Below are 21,874 nucleotides of genomic sequence, written 5' to 3'. Positions count from 1 at the left end.
ATGTTATATACCATGTATCGATTATAAGAATTGATGTCCTGTTAGATTCACAATTCATCCTTTTTTTCCCTCTTATTACAGGTCTCGTAAGTTTATAAATAATAAAGTTTAGGAAAAAAGTTTATCCAACTTTAATTTAAAATATTATAAGTTTTTTTTTTTCAAGGTTTAAACTAATATAAGTTTTAATAAAGTGTAATAAGATAGAATAAGTTTAGATAAATGAAAATTAGAAAAATATAAAAAACGACTTAATTACACTTTTTATTTAAAAAAACAACTTATTAAAATATTAACATTATTTCACACCATAAATCATTACTTAGAATAAATAAAGTTCAGAGTACTTTTTAAGAAATTCAAACTAAGGTTACAGTGTAAAAAGAAAGAAAAACGTGACTATTTCATGGAGTATTTAATACTATCATCCCTATCTTCAACTAGGACATGCATTATTTCGTAAAAAATCCAGCTCTCTTCCACCAGGGAAAAAAAATAAATAAAATATTTTCTCCATTTCTTTTTAATTGACACGTTTTTTTAGTCAGGTTTCCCAATGCACTTATTCAATCATTAATATATTTAATTATCGATAAACAAAAATTATGAAAAAGTTGATATTTTGAAAGTATATAACGTGACGAATCTAACAAGATCTTACATGTATGAATACTGCTAAAGTCAAAACGTGTCAACTAAAAAAAATAGAGATAGTAATTAAAACACAAATATAATAAAAAAAATCATAATAATACAAAAAACAATTTTTATTTAAAAATAAAAATAAAAAATCAGACGAACACAAAACAAAAACACAAGCCAAAACCAAACAACATTCTTTTTCTCTAATTCACGAAATTTCCTTTCTCCTGGCTTTTTTCTTTGCAGAAAAACAATAATAAAATTACCATCATCAAAAATCAGAAAAAAATTTCTTGCCCAAATCTTTAATTCCCGGTATTTTTGTCGTAAAAAAGAAGAATTAATTTTTTGGGGCAAAAAGTTGAAAAGGGTAGAATCAATTTATAGCTGAAATTCGAAGTTTTTAGTTTTGGGATTTTCATGGCGGAAACGCTGGACCCTTCGCTGGCGGTGACAGCGTTTCTTATGAAAGACGCTTCTAATTGGTGGAATGATATCAATGCTTCTCTTCTTTGGCAAGATCGAATTTTTCATATCTTATCTTTTTTATATGGGATTGTTTCCATTGTTGCCCTGGTAATTTTTTTTAATACCCTAAAATTTCTAGGTTTATATGCTATTAATTTGTTTGATTTCTTGCTTTTTTAGTGAAAATAATTGATGGGTTTAATTTAATTTGAATTGAACTTTGAAAAATAGACCGTATGATCTGATTTGGTATTTATTATGTATTGTAATTAATATTAATAAAATTAGAATATGAAAGTGGAATGTTGTTTCAGAGATGAAGATAGATGAATTTAGGTGTTCTATGGAATTTTTTGCTTTCAAGGGTCATTGATATTGTGGGACATATTATGTGGGTGATGTAGGTACAATTGATTAGAATACAATTGAGAGTTCCTGAGTACGGATGGACCACTCAGAAGGTCTTTCATTTTCTAAATTTCCTGGTTAATGGAGGTATGTTGAATTGATGGTTTTCGCGGTAGTAGCACTATTTGGTTGATGGTTCTTTTTAATTTTGGTGACATTTTTAGGTGGATAGTTATTAATTATTGTATGTTGATGTTTGTGCAGTTAGATGTGTAGTTTTTGTGTTTCGCCGTGACGTGCAGCGCTTGCAGCCTGAGGTTAGGCATCATTTTGATTTTCATCGGTTGCATTGTTGTTCTTTGCTTGTGTTGTGTTGGTCTGAGATTGTCTTATGGTACTTCTTATGTTATGCAATTCAGCTTGTCCAGCATATCTTGCTTGATTTGCCGAGTCTTGCATTCTTCACTACCTATGTACTGTTGGTCTTGTTCTGGGCAGAGATATACTATCAGGTTTGAGTTGATATTTAGTTTTTCACCTTTTTTTTTTTTTTTTTCTACTTGATTATTGTGTTATTTATACATGCTTTTCCTTAACTGATGATTGTCTTTGGTAGGCGCGCGCTGTATCTACTGATGGCCTCAGGCCTAGTTTCTTTACAATTAATGCAGTGGTCTATACCATTCAGGTGAATATTCTTCTACATAGGAGGACTGTTTTAAAATTAATGTAGCATCCTTTTAATCAACACCTCTTACTGTATTTTTAGGAAGGGAAGCAGGGTGGTTTTGGGGTTGTAAGATTGTTGAGGCAGTTTATTTGACCAATACAAGATGTTGTGTTGTATTGCAGCCCAAATTAGTTGCTGTTTATATTTTAGTTTAAAAAGTTGATATTATAGCTGAATCTATCATGGCATTCCTCTTAAAGTAAAATGATGTGGACCCATGACATGGTTGATTGATTTCCTGATAAAGTTAGCTGTACCCAAGCCTTTCTTTTAATGCTTTAGACGTATTAAACTTTGATGTCGTAACTTATGTATGATTGTATGACAGATTGTAATTGGTGTAATCAAGATCTTTTATTTAATACTCAATGCTTCGAACTCTTGACCTTGGCATTTCTGCAGTCTTTTAGTTTTTGTTTTTTGGGAATTACACCCCTGATTTAGTATGAAACTTGCTGAGGCTTTGAGCAGGTCCACATCCACCTGTATAACCTTTATTAGTCAACTCTATTGGAGAGTTTTTAAGAAGACACACAGCACCAAGCAACAAAGAAATTGGGTATGAAACTTGCAGGATGCTCACATGAGGCATCCTTAGACAGTTAGACCCAATGTTAGACCCAATGCTTTCTGTTCTTTCTCCAAATTGCTTTTTAGCTCTGTACTTTAGTGATAAGGTAGCATCATCAGAATTGTTCTCTTTTGTGCCACATATAAGGCACCAAATGTTAGATTGAGGGGGGTAACATTGCTGCTTTCTGTTCTTTCTCCGATTTGCTTTTTAGTTCTCTAATTTAGTGATAAGGTAGCATCATCGGAATTGTTCTCTTTTAAAGCACCAAATGTTAGATTGAGGTGGGTAACATTGCTCATTGATGGAAGCATAGAATAAAGAAAGAAAGCTTGATTTTAGGAAATTAGAAAGGATTCTTGAATTATATATTTGGTTTTATAGTCAATTTTATTGGATATTTTGGGAGAGCTTGTATATTTAGATTTACATTATCAAGATATTTACATGCCTCATGTGCATTTGCATTGAATTTTATGCAAGGGATTCCTGTATGAGTGAAAGCTGTTTAGACCGTTTGTAGACATGGCTGTATCTTATCCAATGTCATTTAAATCTTCTAATAGAGCTGGGTCTGTGAATCTTTTTCAATTGATATTCATTTGTATCTTTTCAAGTTTATATGCTACTAAATCTTTTGCCCTTTTTTTTTTTTATTTTTTTATTTTATATATATATTTTTTTATTTTATTGTTCTGCCACCTTTTTGTTCTTGTTCAAGTTTCATCAATTACATTGACATGCAGCATCCTATTACTGTAGTAGTGACAGTGAGATTTTTCTGCTGGATAATTGACAGTGATTCTGTTACTAAGTATTCCCTTTGACTATTCCAGATCGCTTTGTGGTTGATCTTGTGGTGGAAACCAATCCCTCTTCTCGTAGTTTTGTCAAAGATGTTTTTCGCAGGTATGTCTCCAATTAGTTTACTACTTACAAGTTCTTAGGCTTATTACATAACGTTTAAATTATCTGACCGCTTGTATGTGCATGTTATTGGCAGGCGTGTCTTTGTTTGCAGCTCTTGGTTTTCTTCTTTATGGAGGAAGGTAATTAATTGCAACTTCTTTCATTGAATTTGTAAAAAATATGAAGAAGAGTTCATGTGTTTGCTCCCAGTTAATGGAGATTGTACTGGAGGAAATTGTCTTTTCTGTGGAACCTCAGACAAAAGGTTGACATGTATCCTGTTTCCAATTTCTCCAAATAAGCTTTTATGAATTTATGATGCGAGCTATGATCTATGCCACGCCAGTCAGCTTCTAAGCCTTTGACACCATGTACAAAATTGGCATGCAATTTACCAACATTTTAAAACGGATTTATAGTTTCCCTTTGTTGGTTTTTTCAGCAATAGTGTCTTTAATACAACTGTAGAAGCTCTAATGGACCGTCTCTATTGGCTGAGCATGATACTTGGTAGGTTTTTCAAGGCTTGAGCCTTTTGTTAGACTGCAAGCCTCCCAATATTGAGCTCAGCCTATATTTGGTGGTTGATCAAGAAAAGAAGGTTTTTAAAGACTGAGAAATTGATAGTAGCTCCAGCTGAGAAACTGAATAGCTCAAGCTCATTGCTGTAAACCATACTTTTACCACTTCCACCTTGAGCTTTGATGCTTGCTCTTGGATTGATTGAGCTGAATTATCGCTAAGCACCAAGGTTAGGAATAGAGTTTCGATTTCATCTATGAGAAAGATGATTTGGCTGTTTTTGAATCACAATGAAGAACGCTCTTGTCCTTACTTGTCCTTCTCATTTGAGAGAAGGTGCTAATTATGTTGGAAATGTGGTAGGAAACCTGATTGATACTTCCTCTGTTCCAAAATATTGGAACATGTAATAGCCTAGCCTTAGGAGGGTTAATTTGGGAAGTCTAGCATTATTGTGTTAGTAGTCCTCAGTGTTAGTGTAAATAGAGAGAGAAGGGAAAGGCAAAGATAGGCAGAAATTATATTAGGGAAACCTGGAGAGAGTTATGGCCTCAAGCTCATTGATAGCCTCAAGCTATTAACCCTATCATTTTGTAACCATTCCACCATTATCAATCAATATTAAAGCTTCTTTCTTTATTAGATCTTCATATTTAATCAATTTACAAAAAAAAAAAAAAAAAAAAAAAAAAAAAAAAAAGATTATATAGTTCACCCAAAGAATTTAACTTTTTTCTCTCTATTTTCCTGTTATTTGCGTGGTGTAAGTTAGCTGTAAGCTCAGTCCATTACAGTACACTTCCCTTCTAAGGAAGTTTCAAATTTATTGCAACGTTATATTATTTGGTAATTGCGCTTCTCACTCTCTCATCACATGACCTCCAACTCTTGGTGATTTAGTTTTCTATTGGGTTTTTCATTATGGTGCATCCCTGTGTGTAGTGAAAGAGTCTAGTTCACACTTCTGCACCTGGTGATGGAGCTCCATAGGGCTTGTGGTGTCTCATCTCAGCAGTAGTATATGTAAACATATGATTATGCAATATTGCTTTTTTCTTGTAGCTATATTCATGTTTCTCACGGTATATCTCCGTTGCTTTAAGCTTTTAGGTGGAGTGATTGTTTCTTTTTTAAAGTGTTTATCGATCAATTTTTTTTTTTTTTTTTAATCCTGAACATACAAAGAAGATTCTTGTTATAATTTTAGTTTTGTTTATCATTATTTGTATACCTCCATTGTTGATGGTCTTTATGGGCAGGCTTTTCTTGATGTTGCAACGGTTCCCTGTAGAATCAAAAGGACGACGTAAAAAGCTTCAGGAGGTGCATTCCTCTCTCTGTCTTAACCCTCTTCTCCCGATGGGTTTATGTGCACAGATCTTTTTTTAAATTATTTTTTGAAATTTGGCATTCCTTGTGATTAATAATGTTGCTGTGCACCTTTTGCAGGTTGGCTATGTAACCACAATATGTTTTACATGTTTCCTCGTAAGATGTGTTATGGTAAGTGTTGTGTTGTCTTTAAGGCTTTATAGCTTCACTCATTAATTTTTGCTTATATGAATCTAGGATTTTAAAGTTGCCAATGTTCTTGACTTTCTAAATGAAGCTGTGAATTTTGACAAAATAATACTCCGTAGCAATCTGCTGCTCTAGTATGGATGTTAGGCAAACAGAACATAAATGTTGTTTGGATGCAATTGAAAAAGGTGGAGTGCTCAGTGTCTTTTAGGACTGATACATGATTTTTCTGTACTTGTTAGAAAACAGTGGATCATAATTTTGTGAATGGTATGCACTTGTTGGTGGCAATCTGAAATTCTAGTTTTTGGTCTTCATTACTTTCTGTAAAACATTAAATTACTTACTGATTGATATTTGTTTCATCTGACTGATATGAAAGGCTGTAAAATCAGCTTTCTTGCCTTTCCAGAAACAACTTTACAAATCTAATCAGCAAGGAAACGTTTTTCAGAATAAAAAAACATTAACTAATCTGTTTGTTTAGAGAAGTATTTGAAGGGTCTTCTTTATTGAGTTTAACTCCTATTCTGTGTTGCAGATGTGCTTCAACGCTTTTGATAAAGCCGCTGATCTTGATGTTTTAGATCATCCAGTTCTCAATTTCATGTACTATCTGGTGAGTTTAATCCTTTTCTATTTTTACATTACTTTTTGCTAATGAAAAGAAGGGAAAATAATGGCTTGGGGTATTATAATACATTCTAAATTTTCTTGTTTTTCCTTTCCATTTCAGTTGGTGGAAATTCTACCCTCTTCTCTGGTTCTCTTTATATTGAGGAAGCTCCCACCAAAGCGCGGAATCACCCAATATCATTCAATTCGCTGAGGGTAAATAAAGGAAATAGAAATGAATAAGTAAACCTCAAGTGATGTACTGGGATTGATTGTTACCCTTATAGTCTTATCCCCGAAATGAAGTGCAGGATGGCAAAAGTGAACTGTCCAAGAAGAGTTCTTCCCGTGTGTGAATTGTCTTTGCTCAATGCTTGTAGATTGTTCCACTAATCGTCTGATTATTATGTGAAATCATGAGAGTATATGATTTGATGGATCATGTTCATCTGATTACCTCAACTTATGTGTTACTTGCCAAAATTAATTTTGCCAAATTTGATGAGATTCTGTGTTGACAAAGAAATGAAAACTGGAGGAGAAAACATATATTTTGGTTTTCTTCCTCCGTGTTCGGAGGACTTTTCTGTTCTTGTGTTGAATTACATGATTTTAGCTATGTATATGGATAGAAGTTTTGAATGTAAAGCTGTCATAATTTGGCAGCAGAGCTTGAGAAAACAGTGACATGAGAACAAAGATCGAAGTACTGAAAATTTGGGTTCTTTAATTGAAGTTTTCTTTTTTTTAACTGTGATTTTAACAGGCAGAGAACAATGTTTATAAGATAGTTTCTCTCTAAGTAATAACTAAGTACATACCTGGAAAGTGGTGGTGTTGATTGAGTGAGCTGTGGCCGGAGCGGCTTCTGAATCAATACCCTGATACAGATAACAGAGTGTAATGCAATGGCGATCAAACTCAAAATTATTTCTTTTCTTCTTGAACTCGGGTTAACAGTTTGACTTGTAGATATGGAATGGTAGTTCAAATAGTTAGATGATTTTTTTAATTTATTTAATTTAGGATAAAATAGTATGATGTTGTACCTACCCTGGTAATACTAAAAAGTTGACCTTTCTCATTTACGGAATATAAAAACCAACTAGTTCATCCGATGGAATTTATTTGTGTTAGTATGATGTGTTTTATGATCATAAGGTTGTGGGTTTATTTTTGTTAGGACCAACTTGGGAGGAGCATTTGCAATATAAAAGTAAATTAGTGTTAAGACGGAATTTAAATAGATTTTTAGGATACGATTATATTCTTAGAGTTATAATTTTGATAAACTTCAAAATTCATATACTTCGTACAAAACTAACACAAATTCTTCAAAGCTTTTGTTCGTAGAGAAAAGCCGGTGCAATTCAAGCTTAACTGAGTCAATGTAATAAAAGGCAAAAGAAAGTAAAGGAATTTGTAAGATAGAAGAATGATATAGCCGAAAGAGATGATCTTGGCTCAAGAAATAGAACTGAATAATTCATCCGATTAGAGGCTTAGAGCAATTTTATGGTAAAATATTTGAAGCATTAACAACGTAAATTAGTAAATTACCCCTTGTTTTTTGAAATAATATGCATCAAAATGATGACACAAATTTAGTCCATGTTTCTCTTAATGATATCTTTGGCAAAAAATTATTTGTGGCAAGGTAAAGATTACTCCGTATGCAAAGTTCCAAATTTTGGTTGTCATTTGGAATAATATTGGTTCAAATGACTTCAAACCAATTTTATAGCCATATAATTGCATACCATCAAGAAAGTTAGCAAAATATGTCATAAACTCAAAATAAACCATGTCTAATCATTTGGATATCAGACCATTTTAAGACCATCAGTTATTTGGATTAGGCTACCTGTAGGAAGTACCGGTTTATGCTTTCAGAACAACAAGGACTTCGTTTCACAAGATGAACCAAGCTTCTACATATGAGGATGTCTATACATATATACATCCAATGTTGGTATACAAGTGTTAAAGATGTATCAGAAGAAATTCTCTTTGAATACACAATTTTTTTTTTCTTATCGTGTAATGCATACAAAATACCACTGCATATTCACCTATCCTGTTTCATTTGTGCACCAGTTTATGAATGTCTTCTATCACATACCCAGCCTGGTAGAGATTTTGCTTCAGTATGATATCAGTCAGCTTCATTTTGATTTACCTTCTATACCATTTACAAAGAGTATGCACAGAGTTGCAGAGTAACAAATGCAATTTTGACCTATATTAATCCTTCTTAGCAGTCAATGTCTTAATCATTCCTTTCGTAATCTTTGCAAACCACATCAGATTCAAGCCTCCAAGCACACACGGGGCACCTAGAGTAAGTAAATATGCAAACCGTGGCAGCTGCTTGATCTGAAAAACAAGTAAAGTAAAGAAGACATAAAAGGACAGAATGAGGTAACAAAATGACAAAAGTTAAGAGTATTGTAAACTAAAGTCAATTGGTCTGATATACACTATCTATAACCTGTATGATACGTGTAACTCCCAAACAACTTTAGGCTTTATTCATGGTTGCATGCGTATAATTGTACGCAATCAAAACTGCCATTCCTCATTTAAGGACACTACCCAACAAAATCAATTAGCTCTAAAAATCTCTAAGATAAATTTGCCTTGTCAGAAGAGAATATTAAGTAAAATCCAACCTTACTGCCACAATCTCATCTAACATGAACCAGCTGTGTTTTATTTGTATCTAACAATTCAAATTAATTTTTGAAAATCTTCCTATGTTTGGTACATGGATAATTATTATGACAGGATAAGCATGGTATCAGAAAAACACAAGAGTATGAATTTACAGAGCATCACTACTTTACCTGATCATAATGCGAATAGATGTGAAAGTACACGTACATAAACAAAAGAACCCTAGCAACCTGCAACAGAGCAAAGCAAAAATTTCAGGAAGCAATTTTGACAAGCTACACACAAATGTGGTTGTATAAATGACACCAACTTAGTTTACATATCTAACCCATAATATGATCCCAGTTTTTCAGTTTCTACTTTCTAGGCAATACAAAACTATATATGTAGACAGTGTAGTGAAAATGGTGAACAAGAACAACTGAAAATAGTTAAATTTCAATAAAGGCCTTCTCATTGTACTCAGTACTCACCAGCCAAGTCAAGAATATACCCACTCCATTAACAACATAAACTTTGGATTTTTTCATCCCAGCTGCATCGAGATACCTTCAGCAACAAAAGCTTCACATCATATACAAGGGAATGGCAAAACAAATTTTTCCTGATTAACACGATTACAAAATGATAAAAGAGTTACCATCTCATGTTGATCCCTGGTGTTGTTATCTCAGAAAGAAGAACCATATATGTATAGAATTGCCCTGTACTATTCAACATAGCATATGCTAGTGCTCCCGTTGACAGAAGATGATGAAGCACCTATAAAGATGAACTTTATGGGTAAAAATATGTCTTTTTCTCTTTAAATTTTAGAAAAAAACATGATACCAACAATTGGTCCTCCATGCTCAAGTATTTGTTGCTTTCTTTAAGCTTAGCAGCTTAAACTAATAAGCTAGCTTAAATTCCATTGATACATCAATATAAGGTGAAACATAAAGTTAAGGTATTACTTACATATTCCATTCCACCTAAAGCAGGATAAAACCAAAATATCATGGCAATATCAGAAAGGAAGTATCCAACTGAAACCTGTCAATGTAGACAAGACACAGCATAAAATTGAAATTCTACCACAGTATGACAAGAACAGAATATAATCAAGTTGACGCATTACATTGATAAAACTGAGGAAACAAATCCTCCCATGAGCATATATTCACACATGGTTATCCCCATTTCCACGCCTTCACAAGTCAGAAATGACAAGCACATACAAAGTAGTAAATAATTTCTGAACTGCAGGTGATAGGTCAAAGACAATTACACAGTGTCCTAATACTATCCACAGAAAACTTTCAAAATCTACATCATATGAATAGTTCTTGCCTCATAATTGCATAATATTAATGTGTCAACATCACAAAGAATGCTGAAGTCAACTTAACTCTCATTTTTCTTAACAATGCTTCTAAACGGTACTAGTAATTAGTAAATAAGTACAGAATTTGGTTCTGAAATCCTTAAGGGCTGTAGTCTCAATCAATAGAGTCCACAGTTCAATTATCACCTCCACACTAATTCATCAAATACTAGAAGGGCCTACTAAATACTACTAATTCTTTCCAGCAGCCATCCCTTTAACTCAATTTAATGGACTTAATTGATGAGCTTAAGGTATGCTATTGGATCTCATATACACACCCTTAACTTCTGGAAGCTGCTATCTGCTAGCTTCATCACACTTCAGGTATGATAACCCTCAGGAGCACTGTGGAAAGTAGCACTGCTGACAAACGAGTCTAAGCTCACTAACAGAACAACAGCCCTTAATAGCTGAAAGGAGGCTATGTAATCTTGACTTATAAGATTTACCAAAATAATACATGTACGCTCATGCTTAGTAGACCTTATACAATCTTCTTGAGAGTTGAGACTAGTGCAGACTTCAGGATCTAATTTAATAGAGGAGAATGACCAGAAAATTAAGATAATTCCTACACAAATTATACTGCTCAAATAAACATATTTGATTCATGTACATAGCAAATAATGACAGTACCAAAAAATGCTATGGGAAATTCCATGTCCTGAAGCTCCTATAACCTCAATGTAGCATTTGTAAAAAAAAAAAAAAAAAAAATAACCCACAGCTATGAGCCTTATTGACAACTCTGAATATCATAAATTTGACTTTAAGCCTTCAACCACATAATTTAGAGTTTTCACTTTTCAGAATTTTGCAATGTGAATGCACCTGTTTTGCCTTATGGTAATTTATCACCACTCTGGCACTTTTCCTTCAATGAACAGTAAACATGTATGCAAAGCAGATCTACAAAGCATTAATTCAAGAATAAACAGTGAGAAACTATCCTCATTTGATTGAGGCTCAATTTCCCATTCTCTAGCTAACATGAGAAAACAAAATCCCAAATTCTCTTCAGGAACAATTTATTGCTTATTTTATAGATCCATAACTTGCCAATCCACATCAAATGGATGTCTTTAGTGTCAAACAGGTAAGCACCTGTGAATAAGTATAAGCACATGCCCCATTTGCAATTGGTTTGAGTTACTACCAGCCCAAATTAGGTAGACCACTACAGTCAAAAACCATTTACATTAAAATTCTATATTTTTAAAACCCTGAAGGGTTCATGAGAATCATTCTCTATAACAAGCTAACCTCAAATTATGAAAGAGCTTCAATTCCAAAACCGGCCCTACATTGTGATATTGTTACTATCGAGATAATGACCAACACATGAGAAGACGGATTAGTTCTCACAAAAGTATTACTTTGGAAAGTGACTGAAGAGGCATTCAACTGCAAGAATAAAAAAACAGCTCGACTATATAAAAGACTGATGTGCTTTCCAAAGCATCATACACAGAACCTAAGGTGCATAGATGGTCAAATTCCAACTGCTCAGGAAAGTCATGCAAGGAAAATAGAATCCTGAACCCCCTAACCAGAATAAGTTTGCAGCTAATGATCTAATTATGCACATGTGGGTCTGACATTCTTCATCCACTACTAAATCAATCACCCAGTTGTTTGAATAGCATTGCATGAGTTATAAGCTCTCATGTAACATTGCTTAAGCCATAGCAAGAAACCAAAAGTAAAGATAACCAAACAAAGAGGCTCGACATAAGCCATAGCAAGAACCAAGACATCATAAATTCTAAAGGTCCTTCAAGGCTCATTTTAACTCAGATATGTTTCGCTCACCTTGGCCAAATTAAAGTAAAGAGGATTCTGCTGCAAAGGTGAAATGAAAAAGAAGGATAATCAAGAGGTTTGGTGAAGGCTACAGTATTGCCTTACCTATCTGCTCAGTCTCAGGGTCTGGTTTGAAAAATTTACAAGATTACAATTGTTTCAGAAATGTATTAACAGTGGACTGGAAATTTGGTATTCGTTCTATTCATCACCACCCATCACCCCTCCTCCCCCCCCCCCCCCCCCCCAAAACAAAAAAAATAAAATAAAATAGAGTTTTGTAGTTTGTACCTCTTTGTAGATAGATCAATCTCCAGCTCTCATTTCTAGAATCCAAACAACACTTATTAGGAATTCTCCCCTACTAGACATAAAGCTACCTGCAGATCATATACCGCTTCTCTCCAACTCTTCAAGCTAAACTCTCCTCAATGACATGACACGAATTCTAGAAAGACCACTATCAAAACTAAATCAATTTAAAAAGTTGATTTTTGCAGCATCCATATAGCAGACACAGTGTGTAGGCAGCAATCAACACTTTACTCAATGCAGACCAAGTAATTTCTAGAAACCTAGATTTTTATCAAAAGGCATATCAGTGAATGGCTGAATACCTAGCCGTCACCAGGCCCCAACAGAACTATCAATGAAAGGACATGGGAAAAGTAATCAAGCTGTGAAGAGATAAAGCATATAATTCCCTCCAGAGTTTCCAAGAAAATGGAAAAGAAAAGCAAGACCACCAAAGAGTTTGATAGGTGTAGAAACTACAAAGATTGGGAACAATACCCCTAAAACAAATGTTGACAGCGTTGAACTTCGAAATAGGATGGACCCCCGTTGTAGGTCATCAGAGTAAAGATCAGACCAAAATGCCAAATAAATCGACACAGTTGTAACAAAGATTGCGTGCAGAGTTGATATAGCCCTGCAAATATTCAAAATTCAAGTAAAAAAATGGAAGCTATGGAGAGAACTGCTTAATATTAATCAACAATGAAGCATTTGGAAAGTCACCTATTGTCCCATTCAATTTGTTTAATCTTTGGAAGGGTAGAGTAGTGTTTGAAGCAGATACCATTGATTAAGTGAGACAAATCATACACCTATTAGAAGATGGTCAGTTCAACAAATTGAACAGAAAAAGGAGACACTGAACTCTTTAAAAGGGGAAATGAAGACATACCAGTTTGCAGGCGAAGATACCACATAATACAGAAGTAAATGGAACCCATGGGTATTCAAACTGATACTCTTTCGAAAGCTGAGTGACCCAGTTCTGGTAGTCTGTTATCGTCATAGCAATATGGAACTTCCAAGAACTTTGTCATGGGATCAACAAGGATCATGTATTAGTGTTAGTGACCTTGTACATAGATTAAAAAAAGTACAAAAAAACTACCATTTCCAAAATCAAATTCCACATATTCTACATATGATTCCACTAACAACAATTTGCTGAAAGACTGGGATTGGGTTACAACACTATCATACTATGTATTCATTATTCAATACAAAATCTCGTTTAACACATAATTCTTGACATAGAATTAAAAACCCCGCAAAGACACTGTAATATCTAGTCACAAAATGACCATTTACAAAATTTAATTCCTCATATCTTACATATGATTCCTGTAACAGCAATAATTCGCTGAAAGAAAGATACAGGTCGTTCAATAATCATTGAACTCGATGGACACATAACTCTTGACATAGAGTAAAAACCCCCTAAAAGAAACTGTAAAATCTACATGATTCCGCTAACAACAACATTTTGCCAAAATCATAGAATCATTTGGTATGACATGTAATTATTCCTGACATATAATTAGTAAATTATCTTTCATTTGATACAGCTCTTGCGAAAATCATCAATAATTCTTCAATAGAAAGAATCTTGAACAAAATTTCAGGTTTAACAAATCAAACAACACAAATTATTATACATCACATAATTCGGCGAAAAAATGCAAGCAATACTAATCAAAACGAACAATATAATTAAAATGCTAACAATTTATATGCAAAATTCAGCATCAAATAAATTATTCAAGAATGTTGTTCATAAAGTACATTGCCATAATCAACAGTATTCATGCTAACAAATTAACAATAACAACAAACATCATTCCAAAAATAAAAAATAAAAAATCCAAGAACACATGAATGTCGTTTTCCAGAAAAAAGCAACCAATAAATAAACAGTAAACAAAATCATCACCTTTATTTACGTACAGAAAAATAACAACAGAAAATTTGCAGAAAATCAAAGCAAAGGTTAAAGATGATTACCAGAATTAGAGAGAGAATTAACGAACTTCCTTGAAGATTCTAGAATGTAAAATTTTCGAGAGGAGAGAGAAGAATTAAGGGGTTGATGAAAAAATAAGAAGAAGAATCTATGTATTTATACAAGTATGAAAAATGAGAGAAAGATTATGTGAAAAATTAAAGAATCTAGAAAAAATTGGAAGATGAAAATATTGAAAAATGAATTATTATTTATGAATATGAATTTATTTGATGATGATTATATGATTAAATGAAATTGTGTACGCTTGACCTTATTATTCATATTCATATCTTTCTTAAGAAAGAGGACAAAAGGTAGACCAACTGTATACTATATATATCGTCTAGGTTTGTTGTCAAGATATTGACTCGAGATCTTGAGTATCGCATGTGAATAGTGAGTACATTTGTTGCGGTTAATAGGAAATGGAGAAAGTCATTCGTGTTAAGTTAGTTTGTCATTTGAAAATGAAATTTAAGTTGAGATTGAATGAATAGAAGTTGGGTTTCTAAAAAATTTAGTAATTGTATATACTTCATCTTTTTTTAAATTATTATGTAGTCTCTATTATCTTTGACCAACACATATGCCAACGTGTTAAATGCCAACGTGTTACTTTGATAAATACGATCTTGAAATTTCTTGACACTCTTGATTATGTGTCTAGAATTTGAAATATTGACCATAAATTCTTATTGTAACATACTACATAGTCACCAAAGATTGTGTTTGATTTGTTTTAACATATTTTTTCAAAACCTAACTTTTTATTTGTAATATAATAAAATTAGATAAATCAAGAAGTAAAGATTACATTAAATTTGAAAGTACATGTTGAAAATCCATCCAATGGCGTACAAGTTGGAAATTTAATAGGCTCATACTCTTTGTGTCTCTCTTAATTGAATTATAGGTTTCTTAAGTTTATTGTTCTTGACATCAATCACATGTAAAATGTATGCGAGTAGAATGTAATGTAGGGCTGTTGGCTAATGAAAGATTGAAAGGTGGATAGATGGGGTTAGAAAAGAATGAATAAGTTGAAATAATTTATTGTGAAGCTCTCATTGTCACTTTTATTGCTTCATTTACTCATTCACTACCAATCAAGATTTAATTAGGGATTACCTTATAGCGTGGATTATGTGGTTAAATAATACGTGCCAATGAATAAGCCAACATATATAGTTTATAGAAATTATACAAGTACTAATTATATAAGATTAAGATTTATTAATTGACTGTATAACCTCAAAAAATTATTGTAAAAGGAGTAGAATAATTTTCCAAGATATCATCCAATTTTTGACAAAGGTTGAAGGAACAACATGTCTCCATGCAACTTAAGAAAAGCATATAATATGCAGGCATTTATATTCTCAATGTTGAGTTTAAGCAAAGCAAATGATTTTATTTTAGTAATCACCATACACATTCTCCACATGTATGCATGTGCATTTTACATATTTATGGAGTAACATTTAGCTTTGGGTTAATAGTCTTAATACCAAACTAATTAGTCCTCTATTTCGAATTTATTTTCTCGATGTTCTTATCTCTCAACATTAAAGATATAATAGGATTTTACAAAGAGACCCTAATCTTCAGTCCTTCAGTAAAGTTACTAATGTACTACGCTATACATAAAAAAAATTATAAAAAAAAAATTGAAATTATTTCAAATAATGGATTTTATGCAACTATTAACTCTAGACGAGACGAGTAAAAAAAGGATAATAAAAGGGGAAATGATGCTTTTATATATTGTTGTTACAATAATGATTACAAGGCCATTTCTAGGCCACCTTCAATTCTTCAGAGTTTAAACTTGAAAGTAGTTCATTTTAATCAATTATACTGCTTCTGAGCTTTGAGTTCCTTCACTCTCTCCTCAGTATCCTTAAGTGCTTTTCCAAATGTGCTAATTAACTGATGCAAAATTGTATCAGAAAATGTTAACACTTGCTAAAAATCATTATGGTACAGAAGTTTAACAACTCGTTTAGTTAACTGAAATTTTTACCTCATCAATTTCTTCCTCAGAGATAATTAGTGGAGGGCACAGCATAACATTATCAACGGCCTCACGAACTATCATACCGTATTTCTGACATTGTGTCGCGAAATATGCACCTACTTCTGCACATCAATGATGACAAGGAGGTCCAGGACTGTGAGATGGCTAAACAGAATAGAGTAAGCATGATAACGTAACATGAATCAGTCGCGCTCCAAGTCTCCAAGAACAGATTACATTAGAGTAAGCCTGATAACAATTTTACTGAAGTCAACTGATAGATAACACTATAACAGAAAACAGATAGCAGGAAACTTGCCCCATTCAGAAGGAAATGGATCGTTTGGTGACTTATTGTCAGTGAATTCAACTGCAAGAATTAAGCCAGTTCCTCTTATCTGTAGCACAAAATTACTTAAACATTATTAAGCGCAAGCTAGCAGCGAGCAAGAGCACACACTATCACGTACACTAAACTGAAAAAGACGCGGAAAAAACCACTAGAACACTAACATACCTCCCCAATGATAGGACTGTCAGCAAAAATTCTCATTCCATCCTGAAATTTTGGTGCAAGGTTTCTTACTCGCTCAACAATATTTCTTTCCCTAGAAAAATGAGAAAACATCAGCTTTCTACCAATATTTAACAATCCATAATCACACAGTAAGCAGCTCATGAACTCCTAAAACATTAATGATATCATACTTGTACAACTTCAATGATTCTAGTGCAACAGCACATGAGACCGGGTGCCCAGAATACGTAAATCCATGGAAAAAGGAACCTGAAGTAAATACATAATTAAATCCCTTAATCACTTACAAGTTACAACAAAGCACTAAAGTACTATCTTACTGTAATAGATCCACACCAAGTTTGTTGCTTTCAGAATAGATAACTTCTGAGATTTCAGGGCTTATAAGAATGGCTCCAATAGGAATGTAAGCTGAAGATAGAGCCTGTAAAAGCAGTGGAGATAAATAACTAAGGACTTACAGCTAGCACTATATATTATGAGACCGAGATTTTGAAGATCAAGCAGCATGTCCATACCTTGGCCATGGATACCATGTCTGGTTTAAGGTTGTATTTATCAGAACCAAACATTTCTCCAAGTCTTCCAAATGCACAGATAACCTGCACAAGACAACATATAAGTAAGCGAGGATAATAAACCTTTATACGAATAAGATATCAAAGTAAAGAAGCAACAGCACAATAGTTACTTCTTCATCCCTTCAAACTTGTCCAAATATGTAATTAAAAGGGAACATATACAAGTACAACATACCTCATCCACAATAAAGAGGATGTCATATTTCTTCAGTACTGCTTGAACCTGTATACATGACATACAAGCGGTTTTACTAGTTCAGTATACAGTAAGTAATGGTGCATCAAACTCTTGATTTTTAAGGGAGTAAACATTGCAGTAGAAACTTTGCAAATAATCAGTTAACAGATCCTGTAACATAAACTCAGGACGTGACACTGGCATATTGAAACAGGTAATTAGCAGTTCTGACAAACCTTGTCAAAGTATGTTGCTGGGGGTGGTATTACACCGCCTGCTCCTATGACAGGCTCGGCGATAAATGCAGCAATCTGAAACAGAAAAAGACTTTACATCAATGGACAAATTTTTGATAGAAGACTTAAACCCAAAGATCAAATTCTAATCCATAGCATTTCAATACCGTCTCTGGTCCTTCTTTGAGGATAAGATTTTCTAGATTATCTGCCAATCTGGTTGCAAACTCCTCCTCCGTTTCACCTATTACAGAAGTAGTGTAACATGTATAAGTTCAAGAAGAAACAGAACAATCAAAGCGAAGATTGATCACAGAACTGAAATATCAATAGCAACCTGGAAGATGATAACGCCAATAATGAGGACAATCAGTGTGCAAAGAAAAAGGAGCTGGCAAATCAAATTGCTGATGCATTGGAGGAAGCCTATTCAAAAAAATAAAAAAATAAAAAAAAATGAGAGAATTAGTTTTGATAATGAGCACGAAGAAGTCGAGTTATCCACTATGCAACCTTAACTTACCCTGATAAGCTAGCAGCTACAATAGTAGTACCATGGTATCTGTCAAATGTAAGGAATGAAAGGGTAAAGTTCATCTATTCCTTTATCATGAAAATGAGACATTACACAAGATAAGATGGAAAAATTACGAATTCATTCGAGCAATAATTTTTTTCTTCTTAGGTCTTCCAAGGGCATTGTTGTAGTACCAAACCAGCTTCACCTGCACACAAACAAATTCCCCAACCCTCATAAACAAAATAACGCGTTTGTTAACACAAAATAAACTTCACAGAGAACTTACTACTTACCTGAGTATCATTAGCTTCTGATCCACTATTTTACCAAATGATTACTATAAACAATTTCTCGAATTGGATGCATGATGTCAAGAGCATAGAACAAATACCAGGCTTGCTTTCCTAACTTATTAGACCTTGACATGAACATTGAATAACCTAATATTGAAACTCCAAGGCAAAAGGCCTCGGAATTTACAGTCTATGAAAGAACTTAAGATCAAACTATTAATCATAATCTGCTGACTAATAAGAACTCAAAAGGTAACTGAAAGCATGTTCTGAATGTGAAGAACTCTATATGCAGCGCTTACTAAAGACACTTTGGTAGTTTTATTCCAGAAAGAATGATAGAACGGCAATTTATACAACTGTGCAGTCGCAGCAGCAACAAGTCGAGCTTCATTTCCTCCTGCAAGTTTCAGTCCAGGCATCAGACATGGTCATAGCGTGCAAATTGCAACACAACCAACAAAATAGAACTTTCAATCTTTTGAAACTATGTTACAGTTGATAGAAGTATGATGAACAAGGATGTACCTCAGACTTATCTATCACCAATGGACCTAATTCGGTTGTTTGCCACCCAGATGTGAAAGGTGCCAACATACCATGCCCTTTGAAACTAAAACCACAAATAGTGACAGAACTTATGTCAGAGATGTGATCATCTGAATTATGATTAGAAATGAATTACATTTATACCATTTCTTGCTTTCTGTAGTTGAGTCTACTGATGCATTATTTGCACTAGCATATCTGGTCAGTTTTGAGGCCCCGGGGGCAGAAATGGCAGCATGTTTCTGATTTGAACTCGACTGCAGAATCGAAAATGCAGCAAACATTTGTCAGGAGTACATAAGGTTCACAAAATGAGCAACTAGCCTAAATAATCCAGTCAATTGTAAAAATCAATTTTATCAAATGGAGCTAACATATATATATATGTTACATGCGATCAAATAGAATAATGTTAACAATGATCATGCAAGTAAACTAAACATTAAGCAAGCATTGCTAATGGCCTAATAAGACTCTAAATTTGGCAGGAAGGACTCGAAGACCTTGATTGCCTTAGAGATTGATTGAATGAAATGTTTCATATTCACGGTTTAATCTTCAAAAGAGAGATGATATATATATATATATATAGTGTTTTGAATAAGGGAAATTTCAAGAATTATCCTCAAAAGACAGTGAGATATTATGTTGAAGTATGAATGAACATGATACATTTGATTCTAATTAGTACAAATTTATAAAGCAATTAATGACAGAGTTAAGCAGTAAATTAAATGTTGAATTTGTTGAAGTGTTTAAGTAAATGATAGCTTAGTTTTCTAAGAAAATCCGAATTCATGATTGTCTACTCGTACTAAGGACTTTAGTATGCATCATGCATGAACTACTAAAGAGAGCCACATAAAGGCAGACGATACAGTGTGCAATGTGAATACAATGACTTTAATCAATCCCGTCTACATCAATGCACCATTGCCCTTAGCTTGTCTTGACTGTCATAGTTTTGAGAGAAGACGTACCTAATTCCCATCATGTAATCAAATCGGCGGGTATTAAGTACTTAAACAGCGTTTGCAATACCAAAATTTGAGCTTAACACTATAATTGGAAGTAATGGGTATTAAGTGATAATTTAAGTGTTACCATAAAAAGAAATGGCGCCGATTAATAGCAACAACAAATGTGAGCAGCAATTGCAATAGGATAATAACATCTCGAGTTAAAGCTTGAAGAAAATTGTTGATTGGTGTAATCATATCAAAGGGATTAACCAACTCTCATTGGTAAGTATTAACGTAAACAAATTTGTTAATATAATGTTCAATATTACGTGCACGACAATATCAAGCTGACAAAGTTCATCGTACAAAATTGTCAATCATCATTCATTATACTTTTCTTGTTTTTTGACATGTAAAACTGTAGATGATTCATTGATTAAAAAAAAAAAAACCACGTGAAATTACAACATTTATCAATTTTTTGAGTAGAAGCAAATTAATCAGATAAAAATCATCCTTTTAGAGCATGGAGAACTAAACTTTTTGCAGTATTCATTTGTACCATTCAAAAACTCATTTTGAACAATTTTTGTGCTTTATTTGTATGGCCCGTTTACTTTACCTTATTTTTTTGTTGAACTGAAATTATTTTTACTTAAGTGAAATTATTTTTGCTGAATATTCTTTTTTTTACGGTGAATTTAACAAGATTTAAATAATATTACTAAGATCTAACAAAATATTAATAAAAATTTACTAAAAGATGATTAAATCTATTAATGCCTAAAATTATGGCTTGCTCCGCCAGTCCGCGGTCTGCCCTGTTACTCCTACTGTACAAGCCACCGTGCATTGGCAAGTGAGAAATGACAAATGAGACACTAATAAAAGCGAAAAAGTTATCACATTATTATATCTTGCACCTAAAACTAATTAATAAGAGCCACACAAAGAGGGTGAGACTTGAGAGGGTCCAAAGAGAGAGAAAAAGATGGAAGGAATAGGAATGCAGATGGTGGTGCCAGTAGCAGCCATAGTAGCAGTTGCAGCAGTCACCTTTTATGCTGTTAGCTTTGCTGAAATTCGCGAGGTATCATTTTTATCCATTTCTTCCGAGTTTTTTTAGCTAAACACTTGAAATAAAAGTGTAAATTTGAGGCAATCTGTTACACAGAAATCATTCAGAGAATATGAAGACAAGGAAGAGGATGATGGAATGGGGTTTCAGTCCTCTATGAGCTCCCGAGAGCGCCGTGCCCGAAGAAAAGCGAGCAAGAAATCCAATACTTAAACTCGCGCTTCAACAGCAGTCGCAAATGCTTCACCTTAAGAGTGGAATTCCCAGAAGCATGTATGATACTCTCTGTTTTAGGCTTTAGCTTTCGCAATCGTATCTTCAATGTATGCAAATTTTGAACCAGTACTACATGTCTACATCGTATTGGATTATGATGCATATACACTACGCTAAATTTACAGAGACAAATTTTCTACCAAAACACAGTTTTCATTGCTGAAAATTATCTG

General features: G+C 33.5%; 2 protein-coding genes and 1 pseudogene across 3 annotated transcripts; 1 reads left to right on the top strand and 2 right to left on the bottom strand.

The window, feature by feature from the left end:
- Positions 1 to 860: 860 nt before the first annotated feature.
- On the top strand, positions 861 to 7,077 carry LOC145562059 (protein TOM THREE HOMOLOG 1). The gene is made up of 11 exons (XM_081622221.1): positions 861 to 1,218; positions 1,515 to 1,605; positions 1,723 to 1,775; positions 1,878 to 1,970; positions 2,075 to 2,146; positions 3,596 to 3,668; positions 3,763 to 3,808; positions 5,450 to 5,513; positions 5,640 to 5,693; positions 6,253 to 6,330; positions 6,448 to 7,077. Exons 1-11 carry the CDS (start codon positions 1,063 to 1,065, stop codon positions 6,538 to 6,540), a joined length of 873 nt encoding a protein of 290 aa, XP_081478347.1. The 5' UTR covers positions 861 to 1,062; the 3' UTR covers positions 6,541 to 7,077.
- A 1,096-nt stretch (positions 7,078 to 8,173) lies between these two features.
- Positions 8,174 to 14,750, bottom strand: LOC145563296 (uncharacterized). The gene is made up of 9 exons (XM_081623739.1): positions 14,473 to 14,750; positions 13,364 to 13,499; positions 13,195 to 13,283; positions 12,967 to 13,105; positions 9,963 to 10,037; positions 9,643 to 9,764; positions 9,476 to 9,551; positions 9,173 to 9,232; positions 8,174 to 8,702 (listed from the first exon to the last, which is right to left on the bottom strand). Exons 2-9 carry the CDS (start codon positions 13,475 to 13,477, stop codon positions 8,571 to 8,573), a joined length of 807 nt encoding a protein of 268 aa, XP_081479865.1. The 5' UTR covers positions 13,478 to 13,499; positions 14,473 to 14,750; the 3' UTR covers positions 8,174 to 8,570.
- Positions 14,751 to 15,979: 1,229 nt separating this feature from the next.
- On the bottom strand, positions 15,980 to 20,025 carry LOC145563294 (vanillin aminotransferase-like; annotated as a pseudogene). The gene is made up of 18 exons (XR_014094522.1): positions 19,889 to 20,025; positions 19,530 to 19,642; positions 19,283 to 19,449; positions 19,094 to 19,242; positions 18,837 to 18,893; positions 18,675 to 18,748; positions 18,547 to 18,585; positions 18,361 to 18,449; positions 18,191 to 18,267; positions 18,024 to 18,098; positions 17,785 to 17,832; positions 17,547 to 17,630; positions 17,365 to 17,452; positions 17,199 to 17,277; positions 17,008 to 17,098; positions 16,810 to 16,888; positions 16,497 to 16,612; positions 15,980 to 16,402 (listed from the first exon to the last, which is right to left on the bottom strand). The product of XR_014094522.1 is annotated as a vanillin aminotransferase-like (transcript).
- Between the last annotated feature and the right edge of the window lie 1,849 nt (positions 20,026 to 21,874).

This window comes from Chenopodium album, chromosome 10, assembly GCF_948465745.1.
Source record: "Chenopodium album chromosome 10, dcCheAlbu1.1, whole genome shotgun sequence".
In the NCBI taxonomy this organism is placed as follows: Eukaryota; Viridiplantae; Streptophyta; class Magnoliopsida; order Caryophyllales; family Amaranthaceae; genus Chenopodium; species Chenopodium album.
The sequence above is the reverse complement of the archived record's forward strand: the minus strand, read 5'-3'. Positions and strand labels throughout refer to the sequence as shown.

Excerpts from the sequence above, each read along its gene's own strand:
- LOC145562059 (XM_081622221.1), top strand. The coding sequence starts at position 1,063 with ATGGCGGAAACGCTGGACCCTTCGCTGGCGGTGACAGCGTTTCTTATG. Across the intron at positions 1,971-2,074 it reads GGGCAGAGATATACTATCAG|GCGCGCGCTGTATCTACTGA; the intron begins GTTTGAGTTGAT and ends TGTCTTTGGTAG. Across the intron at positions 3,809-5,449 it reads TTTCTTCTTTATGGAGGAAG|GCTTTTCTTGATGTTGCAAC; the intron begins GTAATTAATTGC and ends CTTTATGGGCAG.
- LOC145563296 (XM_081623739.1), bottom strand. The coding sequence starts at position 13,477 with ATGACGATAACAGACTACCAGAACTGGGTCACTCAGCTTTCGAAAGAG. Across the intron at positions 9,552-9,642 it reads CCAGGGATCAACATGAGATG|GTATCTCGATGCAGCTGGGA; the intron begins GTAACTCTTTTA and ends TTGTTGCTGAAG. Across the intron at positions 9,233-9,475 it reads GTATATTCTTGACTTGGCTG|GTTGCTAGGGTTCTTTTGTT; the intron begins GTGAGTACTGAG and ends GCTCTGTTGCAG.